Raw genomic sequence first — 13,854 nt, 5'->3', positions numbered from 1 at the left:
GAAAAGTAATCTAAAAGTAACTGAATGTAATCAGATTACGTTACTGAGTTTAGGTAATCCAAACGTTACGTTACTGATTACAATTTTGGACAGGTACCTGTAACGGATTACATTTAGAAAGTAACCTACCCAACCCTGATTATAGCATGTGCAATATGCAGATGGCTGTCTCAGTCTAGGGGCTCCATTCCCTGGTTACACTTGATGCTCTGGCTGTTAACCTCAGTCAGACACAGCAGCGTGAGAAAACAGTGGCCAATGCTGGCCAAACTCATGACATGATGCACAGTCTGGTAGAACTTCAAGACTACAACCCTAAACAACTATTCATCAATGGTACTGTTAATCCACCGTCATCCACACATGCATCTTCATGTTATACATGTTTGGTAATATGTCAATCTACCTAATCTCTCAGCCACCATGATAAACTATACACACGTACCCATGGATTTAGTGTTATAGATATGTGGTAGTAGAGTAGGGGCCTGAGGGCACACATTTAAAGTGTTTGGGGATCTGTTGTGAATGTACTATAATGTTTTTTAAATTGTATAACTGCTTTAATTTTTCTGGACCCCAGGAAGAGTATCTGCTGCCTTGGCAACAGCTAATGGGGATTCATAATAAATACTAATTAACTAGATTGTCTGAGGGTGCTGTGCTTCTGTCCAACCATGAGGCATGATCACGCATCTCCACCTACAGCTCCCTCATGTTCATAAATAACAATAGAACAGCACTCATGGAAGCCTCCAACAGGTAATATATGAGCGTAAATATGACTTCAGATAGGCCCACTACGAACTGGCAGACAGCACCAAAATAACCCTATAATTCCTGGGGCACAAATATGAGCAAAGATGAGGAGACAGAGCCAATTCCTCTTTTCTTTATTACACATTAAATAGGAGTGGTGAGATTCATGGGAAAAAAATGATCTGAAATCAGATCACCACGCTACACACTGCCCAAAGAGAGATCTCTACTGATGTGTTCAACAGTGGTCATTCACTCCCCTAGACCTGGACCCAGTCACTCCCGAGTCCCATCATACACAAACAGAGGAGTGAAAACTCTATTAAAGCAACATTCATTTAGAGACGCCAACAAAATTAAGCACAATTTACAAAATATGCACCTTTCAGTATGACAATAGGTTGTTAAAATACGATCCAGGTATAAATTATACTTTTTTCCCTCAGAAATCAGCCATTGGCACGTAAAAAAAGGGAGGCGGAACATTTCAACACATTTCGGTATAGTTACTTTTCTTGATACAGTATTGTTAACAAATGGGTTCCCATTATCAAAAATGCATTAACAGTTAATATCTAACTTTAGTAACAAAAAGGATTTAATCAAAGTGGGTCAAAAAAGCATAAATCCTAAGAACTAAGGCTGCACTTACACAGGCAGCCCAATTCAGATCTATTGCCAATGAATTGCATATCTGATACCCATCTGATATTTTCCCGGTGTAAACAGCAAAAAAAACACATGGAATCTGATCTTTGGACTTTTGATTTATACCACCTCCATATGTGGATCATAACCCTGATACAAACCCGATCCTCTATATGCGACCTCTGTCTGGATGCTCGGATCAGATTATTTTCCTCTGAAGTGTTTTTTATGCACATAAGAAGCACCCGAAATTGAAAGGAACAGAGACGGGAAACGAGCATTGCATCTGGGTGCTACATCAGTGTGAATGTGCAAATCTGATATGGGTCACATGTAAAACTGTGTGGACAGTCAGAAGAAAAGATTGGATATAGAAAGAAAGATAATCAGATTTGGGTTCTTAGGGTGGTTGTGTAAACAGCCAAAATACATTGTATTGTGTATTATGTTTTAATTTAGAATCTTGTTCCTCTCAAACAGCACCGAGTTTGTAGCTCTTGAACAGACGTGACAGAGAAGCCTATGCTGTCTGACTGAAGCACCCGATACCAGCACAAAAGGCAATGTGTAAGACGCCCCAAGGTAAAAAACTAGTAATAAGGTAGTGAAATATGCATTGACCATGAAAAGCAAATATTCTGTGTTATCAATTGACTTTTTTCTTTAAAAACTAATTTAAATGGCAATTATTGCCTCATTTGCAGAGATCAGTTCCAGTTGGTACATCACTTGGAAGCAACAACCTGTGAAAGATAAACGTGACATAAAAATGATTGGACTGGACTAGTCATTTCACTTGAAAGCCAGCACAGAAAAACCCTCAACACCTTCCCACCCAAACTCCAAACCCAAAAAACATCCAAGGGTGATTTAGAAAAATTCATATGAACAATACATTTTTGAACACCCTTATCATGACACCATTACTATGGGGATGCATCTTTTGCAGAAGAAAAAAATACATATACATATATATATATATGTGGTAGGACAAAACAAGACCTTTAAGATTTGTTTTACCTAATCTAGCCAATCCAAAAACAGGAGAGTAAGTTTATGGCAGCGATAAATAGAAAACAAAGGATTGGGGAAATGTGCAAGGCATATTCTGTTAGGATCTGTTGAGGTGTTTTATGTCCTGCATCTGAAGACAATGACTCACTATTCTTTAAGAAGATAGTTCACCCGAAGAACACATCTACGTAGTCGACATTAGATGACTTGGTTTAAAGTTTAGGTTTGATTTAGGCATGCTATATTTTTTTTGCACTCAACACTTCAGATGCTAAACTGTAACAAGGAAGCCCAGATCTTGATTTGCTGGCTCAATTAGCTGAGGTCAAATGTGTTACTCCAGTGAACTACCTTCAAAAACACAAAACATGACGCAAAATACACCAATCCTGAGGATAAGAGGGAAGTTCATAGCTTAAACAAGGTCTCTTCAGGAACAATTAACTCATCTTCTAGAACGTTCGTAATGAGCAGGGAATATCAAATCTAATGATAAAATAACTACAGGAGACACTGGCTTGTGATGGGTTTTAAGCAACATGCAGTGCCACTGAGCAACACAACATTAGCTGCATGTCCTTTTCAAAATCACTGGCAGAATCTTGCTGTTCTGATGCCTCTCTTTATATAAAAATATATTTTGCTTCAAACCTGCCACCAGGAGCAATTCAGTTGTTGAGAAGGTTTCCCACCACTCAACAACTGGTTTCTACCCAAAAGATCAGATCAGGTTTGGTGAATATGAATTGACTCAAGTCCCGAAACACTATAAAAACCTGTGTCCCCCAACTGGAACAGAGCTCCTTGTTCCTGGCCCTAGTGGCTGTATCAGTATTATACAGTATTAGCATCACAGTGCCATTCCCCGTAAGAACACATTGCATGCAAAAAGGAAAGTCTCTCCTGTAGGCAGGAAATCACTGCTCACCAATTATTACCAAAAAAAAGCATTAACAAAAAAAAGCATTAACAGATTACAAGTGAATTAAATGGGTAACCATGATTTTTTTTTTACTAGGTACAGTAGTAAAGTTCATATGCATGCTAAAAGTACTGCATGATATTATTGAATCATATCTAGGAGTCTAATGTAGGAGGATGGGCATTATTACACACAGTGGCCAGGACATTTGGAATTTCCCCTAATCAAGTGTTGGTCGTGCCTCCCGGTTGTTACTCCTTACTAGAGGGAACCAATGAAAAAATGCAGTGGAACTGGCTTTGAGGTCCAGAGTTGAGTTTGAGGGTCCTATGGTATCGAATGGAATGATAGAAATCGAAGCATTGCATCTTTCCCATTATGGCATCTGTGAGCATGGGCAGCGTCATTGAGGCCATTTCCATTTTGAAGTAGTCAATTTTCTTCTTTTACTACTGCGAGTTGACAAACTGAAAGGGTACATAGTGCCACGTGGAGTGTGTTTTTTGAACAGGTATGAAGACAATTTACTGCCACCTGCAGTTATGAAATGTTTGCTCACAAGTATAATTAATTGGCTGATCCCTCCTGATGACCCGGATGTAATGTGATCCTTCCATAACCCATAGTAAGTCCTACCTAGTTGACTACTTAAAAATTGTGAAAGCCCTCAATGGCGTTGCCCATGCTAAAAACGGCTTTTAGGCACTATGGGTGGAATTCAACTCTCCCCCATACTGTTAGAAGCATGTACTACAACAACCTCTTCCGCTCATGCTCTACTAGCAGAGGGAAAATAAGCTTTTTAGGCTTGCTTTTTCTATTGTCCAAAATGTGCCTACAGTGTACCACTCCTAATTGATAATCAACCTATTGGACCAACACTTCTGGGCAACTGGCACTAAACATTAAGTAAAGATTATTAGTTTCAAATGAGCAAAAAAAATGAAGGCAGAAAAAAAGGGGTTCATTTCGATATTCGGTGTTGTGGTTACTTAGGTAAAAGAGGCTAATAATTTAGTGTAATGTACAAAAATGTATTAAACAGTTTGAACACATTTTTTCTATCTTGAAAGGGGGGGGGGTGGTCATTATTCACATGAGTATGCACTTTGTCTTGGACTTCTTTTTCTTCTTCTTGCCCTCCTTGCTCATCTTCTCTTTGTGTTTTCGGATTTCCCGCACTAATGTGTAAAAGGCATCATCGACACCCTGGGGAAAATAAAAAGATAAGTTACGGTTAATTTTGAAAACTTCTCAAAAACCTGGATGTTCTCATCTGTGACTAACATGAAAGCTGGGTTAGATGCAAATGTAATGGGGGCGTTTGAAATGGCTCCCCTATTTCACAATATAGTGCACTACTTTTGACTATAGGGATTAGGATAGCATTTCGGTGTGCACTACTAGTATGTTACAAATGTGTTAATTGTGTATGGATTTGCAGCATCAGCTGGCCCAGCAGACAGCACAGACACAATCAATGGTGCCACAATGAGACAAAAAATAACCAGGTCTTTGTCATTCGCTGAGCACGACATTGGTTTCCTCCCTGATGCAATGGGTGGTCATTTCAGATTGCGACAGAGAGATTGCGAGAAAGAACAAGAGAGAGAGACAGACACAAAGGGAGTATCTGTGCCATAAGAACATGGATGACTCACAGTTGGCCCAGAACTTGAGTTTCAGTGGAACACCTCTGTGTTGTCCTCTTAGTAATCACACTTCCTTGGGTCATAATTTCAACACTTAATTTCATCCCAGATTATCACAATCTCCATTAATCACACAGATCAGATCTCATTTGAGCAGACTACAGAATGATCAGCACTCCATGATAGTATAAACACACAGAGACAGAGATACCACAGGAGTAGAAACCAACATGGATGCCTGGTTTCAAGGAGATCCCACGGCCCAGCAGATCCCAGGAGGTTAGCTTAGACAGGAATGGATCCCTCCCACCAAGGAGCAAGCAGCACTACTTTCCATGCTCGGCACCACGCGGTCGACACCCTCCCACACACACACCTGATGGACGGGAGGGAGCACGGCCGCTACACACTTACCCCTTTCACATCACAACACACTTTTTAAGCTTGACGCAGCGCGGGGTCTTTTCTTCCTTGCTGAGCTTTTTCAGCCGGTACAGCCTGATCTCCCGTACCAGACTGTAAAAGGCATCCTCCACTCTCTGCAGTGCGAAACACAGCTCTCCTCAGTTAAAGAATACGGGGACACTACGTGGACTCCCTCAGTGTTAGGGAATATAGGGATAACCATGTGGACTCCCTCAGTGTTAGGGAATATAGGGATAACTACGTGGACTCCCTCAGTGTTAGGGAATATAGGGATAACTACGTGGACTCCCTCAGTGTTAGGGAATATAGGGATAACTACGTGGACTCCCTCAGTGTTAGGGAATATAGGGATAACTATGTGGACTCCCTCAGTGTTAGGGAATATAGGGATAACTATGTGGACTCCCTCAGTGTTAGGGAATATAGGGATAACTATGTGGACTCCCTCAGTGTTAGGGAATATAGGGATAACTATGTGGACTCCCTCAGTGTTAGGGAATATAGGGATAACTATGTGGACTCCCTCAGTGTTAGGGAATATAGGGATAACTATGTGGACTCCCTCAGTGTTAGGGAATATAGGGATAACTATGTGGACTCCCTCAGTGTTAGGGAATATAGGGATAACTATGTGGACTCCCTCAGTGTTAGGGAATATAGGGATAACTATGTGGACTCCCTCAGTGTTAGGGAATATAGGGATAACTATGTGGACTCCCTCAGTGTTAGGGAATATAGGGATAACTATGTGGACTCCCTCAGTGTTAGGGAATATAGGGATAACTATGTGGACTCCCTCAGTGTTAGGGAATATAGGGATAACTATGTGGACTCCCTCAGTGTTAGGGAATATAGGGATAACTATGTGGACTCCCTCAGTGTTAGGGAATATAGGGATAACTATGTGGACTCCCTCAGTGTTAGGGAATATAGGGATAACTATGTGGACTCCCTCAGTGTTAGGGAATATAGGGATAACTATGTGGACTCCCTCAGTGTTAGGGAATATAGGGATAAATATGTGGACTCCCTCAGTGTTAGGGAATATAGGGATAACTATGTGGACTCCCTCAGTGTTAGGGAATATAGGGATAACTATGTGGACTCCCTCAGTGTTAGGGAATATAGGGATAACTATGTGGACCATCATTGAGCAGTTTTTATTGGATACTCGGTTGTCCTTGCCATAACCAGCACGTTGAAAAAGTCGCACCACTGCGCATGGAGCTTCTATTTCATTTAAACATTTGGGATGCAAGGCTAAGACAAGTGTACATATAGCTGTGTATGGAGCTGATGTATAGATGTATAAAAGGTAATTGTTTTATAGTTCAAAACATTATAGTAATTTAACTTCACAGGGGCATGACAGGTACAAACATTATACTCAGTGTCATTGTATAAGGTGTGAAAGTGGTGTGTATTATTCAGTACAAGGGCAACACCAGGTAGCTGGTCGACTCGACCAATGAAAATGGAGAAGAGAGCTGGAAGAGACCAGTCAGTGTCCCGTGTCCCCAGAAAGAGTTGTGATTGGACCGATGCAAAGAGAGCAGAAGGTTCACCTCACCGACTGCCAAATATATCACAGTGCCAGCCAGCCACGCAAAGCATCACGACACACACACCACCAAACACAAAACAGACAGAATAGCGCACGATGCAGCACAAGATCACACCCATCCCACTGTCCATCAAGCATGATTATTACCCCGCCACAAAACCATTACTGATAAATTCCCCTCTTTGGTGACGATTCAGTGAGAAATGTACAGATTTGTTGATTGCCAGATCCGTTTTGAAGACTTCCCACATTACCATGACAGAGGGGCATGCACAGATAGAACAATTACTCATATATCAATAATTATATAAGCAAGGGGACTTTGCAGTGCATTACCTGATACATTTCCAAGCACCATTTAGAAAACGAGCACATAGACAATGATACCAATAGAAATCAAAAAGTACCTTCGGAGTCATAAGAGGATCACAGGATTTTGTGAGATTGAAGTGGCCATGATTGTAAAAAGCCATTGCAAGGACACCTGACACAGCTGGAAAGAAGTAATCTTGCTACAATAATGAAAATTGATCTGTGGAGAGCATTGTTAAATGGTTTCTGTTTTCACACCAGGAAATACCCTCAAAGCTACACGCAACCCTTCACTATTACAAGGGCTTGATTTATTAAAAGGTGCAAAGTTATACCAGGTAACGCTTAGTAAATCTGTCCCAAATCCGTCTTCAACTGGATATGTAGCAGAGCTAACGTAGCCTTGGAATCCAAACTGAATAACGCTACATTTCACTTCACTGAATTCAGTCTGGATTTTCAGGCTAGCCAAATCAAATCAAGTTTATTTTATATAGCCCTTCGTACATCAGCTAATATCTCGAAGTGCTGTACAGAAACCCAGCCTAAAACCCCAAACAGCAAGCAATGCAGGTGTAGAAGCACGGTGGCTAGGATAGCCAATGGCCATCATGTTAAAAACCATGACCATGGTTGCTATTTGCGCCATGGCTATGTCCACCTTGCCCACTACGGCCTGTTGTCTCGGTCTCTCACCTGTCTCGTTTTGGCTGAGGTCTCAATGAAGGGGATGCCGTAGCTGCGCGCTAAGTCCTGAGCCTGTTTGGTGTCCACCGTCCGGGACGGCAGGTCACACTTGTTCCCCACCAGCACCATGGGCACGTCTTCTGAGTCTTTCACCCGCTTGATCTGCTCTCTGGAGAACAAAAACGACAGGGAAGGCAAGGGTTAAATAACAGTGTAATGCTTTGGTTGTCCAAAGTAAGTAGGGAATTTACTCGTTTTTTGGGGTTATTGATTTCACACACAATCTGGGTAAAGTTAGTTAAAGAGTGGGTTGTATTTACAAGTATAAAGTGATGTTGGCATTGACACATAGTTAAGGGGATACAGTTCGCAGAACCGTGTCTGCTTGGAAACTGCATCACAGATGTTACAACTATAGTCTGGCTTTCCGCCATCAGTGCACTTGGCAGCAGTACTTCGGATGTCCTGTATAGCAGCAGAAGTTAGCTCAACCTATATTGGAGGATGTCCTCTACAAGGGAAGAGTCTAGCTCACCTACATTGGAGGATGTCCTCTACAAGGGAAGAGTCTAGCTCACCTACATTGGAGGATGTCCTCTACAAGGGAAGAGTCTAGCTCACCTACATTGGAGGATGTCCTCTACAAGGGAAGAGTCTAGCTCACCTACATTGGAGGATGTCCTCTACAAGGGAAGAGTCTAGCTCACCTACATTGGAGGATGTCCTCTACAGGGGAAGAGTCTAGCTCACCTACATTGGAGGATGTCCTCTACAAGGGAAGAGTCTAGCTCACCTACATTGGAGGATGTCCTCTACAGGGGAAGAGTCTAGCTCACCTATAGTGGTGGATGTCCTCGAAGGACTTGGTGTTGTTGATGGCGAAGACACAGAGGAAACCCTCCCCTGTCCTCATGTACTGGTCCCTCATGGCGCTGTACTCCTCCTGACCTGCAGTGTCCAGGATGTCCAGCAGACACGTCTCCCCATCAATCACCACCTGCTTCCTGTACGAGTCCTGAAGGAGGGAGAGAGAAAGAGAGGGATGGATTGGGTCAGGAGGGGCACCTTACCGGTAATCAAGTAGACTGGAAACTTATGAATGATCACATATTCATAGGTGTCCAGTCTACCTGACTAGGAATCAGAACGTCTAGACCTAACTATATGGTCATAGAATGCTCATCTAATAAAGTTGCAGAGGAAATTCAATAATATTAGAATCAGAGAGAATGGATGGGATGACTAAGAGTGACTATATGTGCACCAAGGGAAAAATGCACTCAATCTTCAAGCAGTCATAAAATTGATAGCTTTCAGAAAGTATAATTGAGTAATAATATCTGACATGTGAAACTACTAAAGCATTTAATCACATAGCAATCTATCATCAACCAACAAAATTAAACTGACTGAAAGACACCATGTTTATGATATTATAATATTCATACATTCAAATAACAGAAAATGATCAGAAATGATCAAAACCTGTTTGGCATCTTTCATCTTCAACCAGAAAAACCTGCTAGAACTAAACTTTATTTCTAAAAGATTTTTGTCTCCCGATTCTCAGGCATGCCTTGCTGAAGTAAGAGACAAGGGTGTACTGAAACTACTTATTACCTCGATGGTGGGGTCATATTCATCCACAAAGTGGTTCTGAATGAGCTGGATGGTGAGAGCGCTCTTGCCCACGCCTCCTGCTCCCACCACCACCAGCTTGTATTCTGTCATCGTTCACCTGTGGGAGAGAAAGCACACAGGAATAAGGTCAGTGAATATATAAAACCTTTTATGAGCTACACACTAACTATCGACAACACTCCTTCAACTGGGATCTCCAAAACCTGGACATTTCTGGAAAATTTCTGAAATGGTCCAACCCTACACACACATAGTGAGAATGAAGCTGAGGATATGAAGGATTTCTCCCCCCTTCTCCATAGCCATCTGGTCAAGTTGTATTAATTCCCTTAAACTAAACTTAAGTGCAAATGCAAAATTGTATTTTGTCCCGATTGTCTCCAGATTGCATTTCATTTCCACAATGGCCCTCCTATGTTCTCCAGAGCTGGAGGGAATGTATACAATAACAGATGTTTACATTCTATCCAATTTCATCCTGCGATTTTACAGAAAACGAGATGAGTGTATATATTATTATATTATGCCGCACGCCATCGCTCACCCATATAATTATATGTTCATATTCTTATTCATCCCTTTACATTTGTGTGTACAAGGTAGTTGTTGTGAATTTGTTAGATTACCTGCTAGATATTACTGCATAGTCGGAACTAGAAGCACAAGCATTTCGCTACACTCGCATTAACATCTGCTAACCATGTGTATGTGACCAATAAAATGTGATATTATACTCTACTATCTTATAACATTCTTAAATGGGATTATCAACAAGGAGAAGATATGGAAATCTATGAAAGAGACTGGAATTCTGGAAAGATAGGGCAGGTTATGTATATCAGGTCTGTTGACTATTATATTACTTTGAATTGGCACAATCAATGTTCTTTCTGATTAAATAATGACTTGTCATCATTATTTAACATTGTTTGAACAGAAGATTGCCGTTTACAATTCCCCCAAATATCATACCCACAAATGTTGCTACTAAATTATCCTCCAACTGAAATGTATCTAACTGTAACACAAGTTCAAAAGATAGTTGTGAGTAACAGCTACACAATGGGATCTGTCCTCAGGCAGTAGACACAGATCTATAATGTTACATAATGGTCCCAAAATGGACAAACAACTAGGAAGCACACACTGCTATGCAGACGGTATGTGAACAACAACTGTCCCTACAGTTTCCCTTTTCAAAAACATACCCTGCTAGGTATAATACTGAGGTCAGTTTTCTGAGAATCTTGTATGGTCAATACAAACAAAAAGAAGACCTCACCCATGCCTTCACCCAACTGAGGTATAAATTTACTAACAAAGTTAGTGTTTCCTCACACTTTTCATACACCCCTTGAAATGATCAGCCTGGAGTTCTACACCCATTTATGTACTCCCTCTGAAAATGCATGAAACAAAAGGAGCATTATAAACTGGATGGTTCGAGCCCTGAATGCTGATTGGCTGAAATCTGTGGTATATCAGACAGTATTCCATGGGTATGACAAAACATTTATTTTTACTGCTCTAATTACGTTGGTAAACAGTTTATAATACTAATAAGGCACCTCGGGGGTTTGTGGTATATGGCCAATATACCACGGCTATATACCACGGCTAAGAGCTGCATCCAGGCACTCTGCGTTGCGCATAAGAAGTTCCCTTTGCCGTGGTATATTGGCCATATACCACACACCCTCTGGCCTTATTGCTTAAGTATAGCACTTATGTCTACTATTTCTATTGAATATGACATTATAGGCCTAATGATCACCGTCATCATCAGGAACTATTGCCTACAGTGTGGATAAGGTAAATACAGATGAATCATGACATTCAGATTCTACCACTGACATAAAATTATTGTACAGTAGGTTTAATAACTTGGCCACAACGCTTGCTCTGTTAGTACAATATTGACACCCCTTTCATATCCTCACATCCTGCAGGAAATCGAAAGCGTGTTCATGATTGGCTAGTCCTGACACCTGTACAGTCAGCTGCCATTACCAGTCATCAACAAGGTTGTAATGTCCAATCAAGCACTCTCGCCGAGTTCTGGTTTCAGATCAATTACAAGTTACAGTACATGGCAATATTGTGGGAAAGTATTGTGAAAGAGTAGACAAATAGTCGCCTATATAAAAAAAAAATCAAACAGTGTCCATTTTATGCAGTTTACTTATTCACAATCTGATGATAGACAAAGTGATCCTTTCAAACATTTTCTTTGGCAGTCAACCAATGCCTAATGACAGCAGTAGCTTCCATTGTAAAGTGTAGGCCTACTACTAGTCATTAGTAAAATACTCTAAACGTGAAATGAGAACAAAACACCCTTATCGATGCACCCTCAAGTTGACTTGTAGCCTACAATAACTGGAGTAGGTCCACATGGATAGAGTAGCCTAGATTATGCAGATCCCCACAAGTATTAGTAAACTAGATTAGCCGTGTGCGAATTTATTTAACACTAACGTTATCTGGTGGCACAATGGATTGAACGCTATGTGTAAACCCGGTAGAACCTGCAGCGTTCATGGGCGAGTTGATGAGTTTGAAGCCGCCATAAAACCGCATAGGTCTGCGTTTCAGACATTAGGTTAACAATTGGGCGTAGTTTGCATAAACAACTATACTTTAGATGCAAATGTCCGGCAAATTATGAAATCAATACAGACCCAACATAAAATTAAGTTACCGGCGAAGGTATACAATGTCACCCCTGTATCCATTGTGTAAATTGATACAAATGTAGCGATCTTGTTAAATTGTTTTACCTTTAGCGTATGGAGTTCCGCGTCCGAAGTAGCGACCAAATAACAAGTCAAGCAGATAATCCTCCCTTTTCACACGATCTCTACATTTCCTACTTCACAATGAAACGGCCCCATTTATGTAGATTAAACTTATTTGAAAAAGCCGACGAATGTAAGGAATCAATCAATTGAACTTTACATTTGATCCAGCGTTTGGCCTGCTACTCTCGATTCAACTGAGTTTGGCCTTAGCGCGAAAATGGGCGGATACCGGGTGCAGAGTAGCCTAGTACAGCTCACTTACTTAGAAAGCAGGGGATTTCAACTGGTTTCGGTGTGATATCACTACACTAGTGTCGCAATATAAAGACGCTCTTCCCCGCTGTTCTCCACTCAATGCACTTCTACTTTACCTCAATGTATTGTTCTTGTGGGTGCATGTGTTGGCAGATTGTGTTTTGAAACGTTCTGGAGTCGATATGTTTTTCCAAGAGAGGACTGAAATAGGGCGTATACATATCCGTTCAAATAATTTGGAATGACATAAATAGGCGTATTTAAACAAATTATATCTATAAATCGATCATTATGGCAGTGTTAATTAAATTATTCTACCTAGCATCAATATTTCAAGACCGATCTCTGGGAATAAATGGTCTGCTTCCCAGTGAAGCTGGAACAATAACGGATAGGGGGCGCCTCCACTATATATAGGCTCTAAATATAACTGGAATGTACTGGAGGGACGTCATTCCCAGTCAAGGAAATGATTGGTGATCCCGTGTCAGTTTTTCTCGGATTTCACTGCTATACGACAAACAGAGGCGGTAACCAACTGACATAATTACGCATATGCGTAACATTTAAATTACGCGTGTTCATAAAACTAAAGTGCGCAGCACCTATGCCGTTTTTAAAAAAAGTTGTCAGAAATGCGCAGAATAGCTATGGACAGAACATATAGATACAGTAGATAGTGGACTCTAGTGCCCCAAATACCATTTTAGTCCATTGAGGACTTTCACCATTTTGAAGTAGTCAACTGGGTGGAACTTCCTGTGGGCTAAGGAACGATCATGTCATTTCATCCAGGTCATCAGGCGGGATCAGCCAATGAATTATCCTCGTGAGCAAACATTCCAAAACAACAGGTGGCAGTAAATCACCAACCTTTGCTTTATACATGTTCAAACAATACACTCCAACTCATAGAAGTAGTAGAAGAAATTTGACTACTTCAAAATCTATAGCAATGGAGCTGCCCATGCTCTCGCTGAAGCCATAATGGGACAGATACAATGTTGCATCCTCTAACTATCTCCATGGGACAGAACCATACCCCCTTTTCTGTGAGAATTCAAACACTATTTATTTATGAAGGTAAAATAGTGCCTTAAGTGTACAAGCATGATTTGCACATGTAACATATGAGTTGCACCTATATAATCAGTTTTTTAGTTGCAAAAACAT

At 40.9% G+C, this 13,854-nt stretch overlaps 1 protein-coding gene across 6 annotated transcripts; it reads right to left on the bottom strand.

Annotated features, from left to right (window-relative positions):
• Positions 1 to 877: 877 nt before the first annotated feature.
• Positions 878 to 12,921, bottom strand: kras (v-Ki-ras2 Kirsten rat sarcoma viral oncogene homolog). 6 transcript variants are annotated; one of them, XM_071415485.1, is made up of 6 exons: positions 12,798 to 12,921; positions 9,605 to 9,722; positions 8,821 to 8,999; positions 7,994 to 8,153; positions 5,410 to 5,534; positions 4,508 to 4,552 (listed from the first exon to the last, which is right to left on the bottom strand). In XM_071415485.1, exons 2-5 carry the CDS (start codon positions 9,713 to 9,715, stop codon positions 5,415 to 5,417), a joined length of 570 nt encoding a protein of 189 aa, XP_071271586.1. In that variant the 5' UTR covers positions 9,716 to 9,722; positions 12,798 to 12,921; the 3' UTR covers positions 4,508 to 4,552; positions 5,410 to 5,414. The 6 variants fall into 6 exon arrangements, with proteins under 6 accessions (XP_071271590.1, XP_071271588.1, XP_071271587.1 ...); XM_071415484.1 differs by having other exon boundaries at positions 12,689 to 12,815; XM_071415483.1 differs by lacking the exon at positions 12,798 to 12,921 and adding an exon at positions 12,406 to 12,685.
• Between the last annotated feature and the right edge of the window lie 933 nt (positions 12,922 to 13,854).

This window comes from Salvelinus alpinus, chromosome 9 (assembly GCF_045679555.1).
Source record: "Salvelinus alpinus chromosome 9, SLU_Salpinus.1, whole genome shotgun sequence".
Lineage (NCBI taxonomy): Eukaryota > Metazoa > Chordata > Actinopteri > Salmoniformes > Salmonidae > Salvelinus > Salvelinus alpinus.
This window is presented reverse-complemented; position numbering and strand designations above follow the sequence as displayed.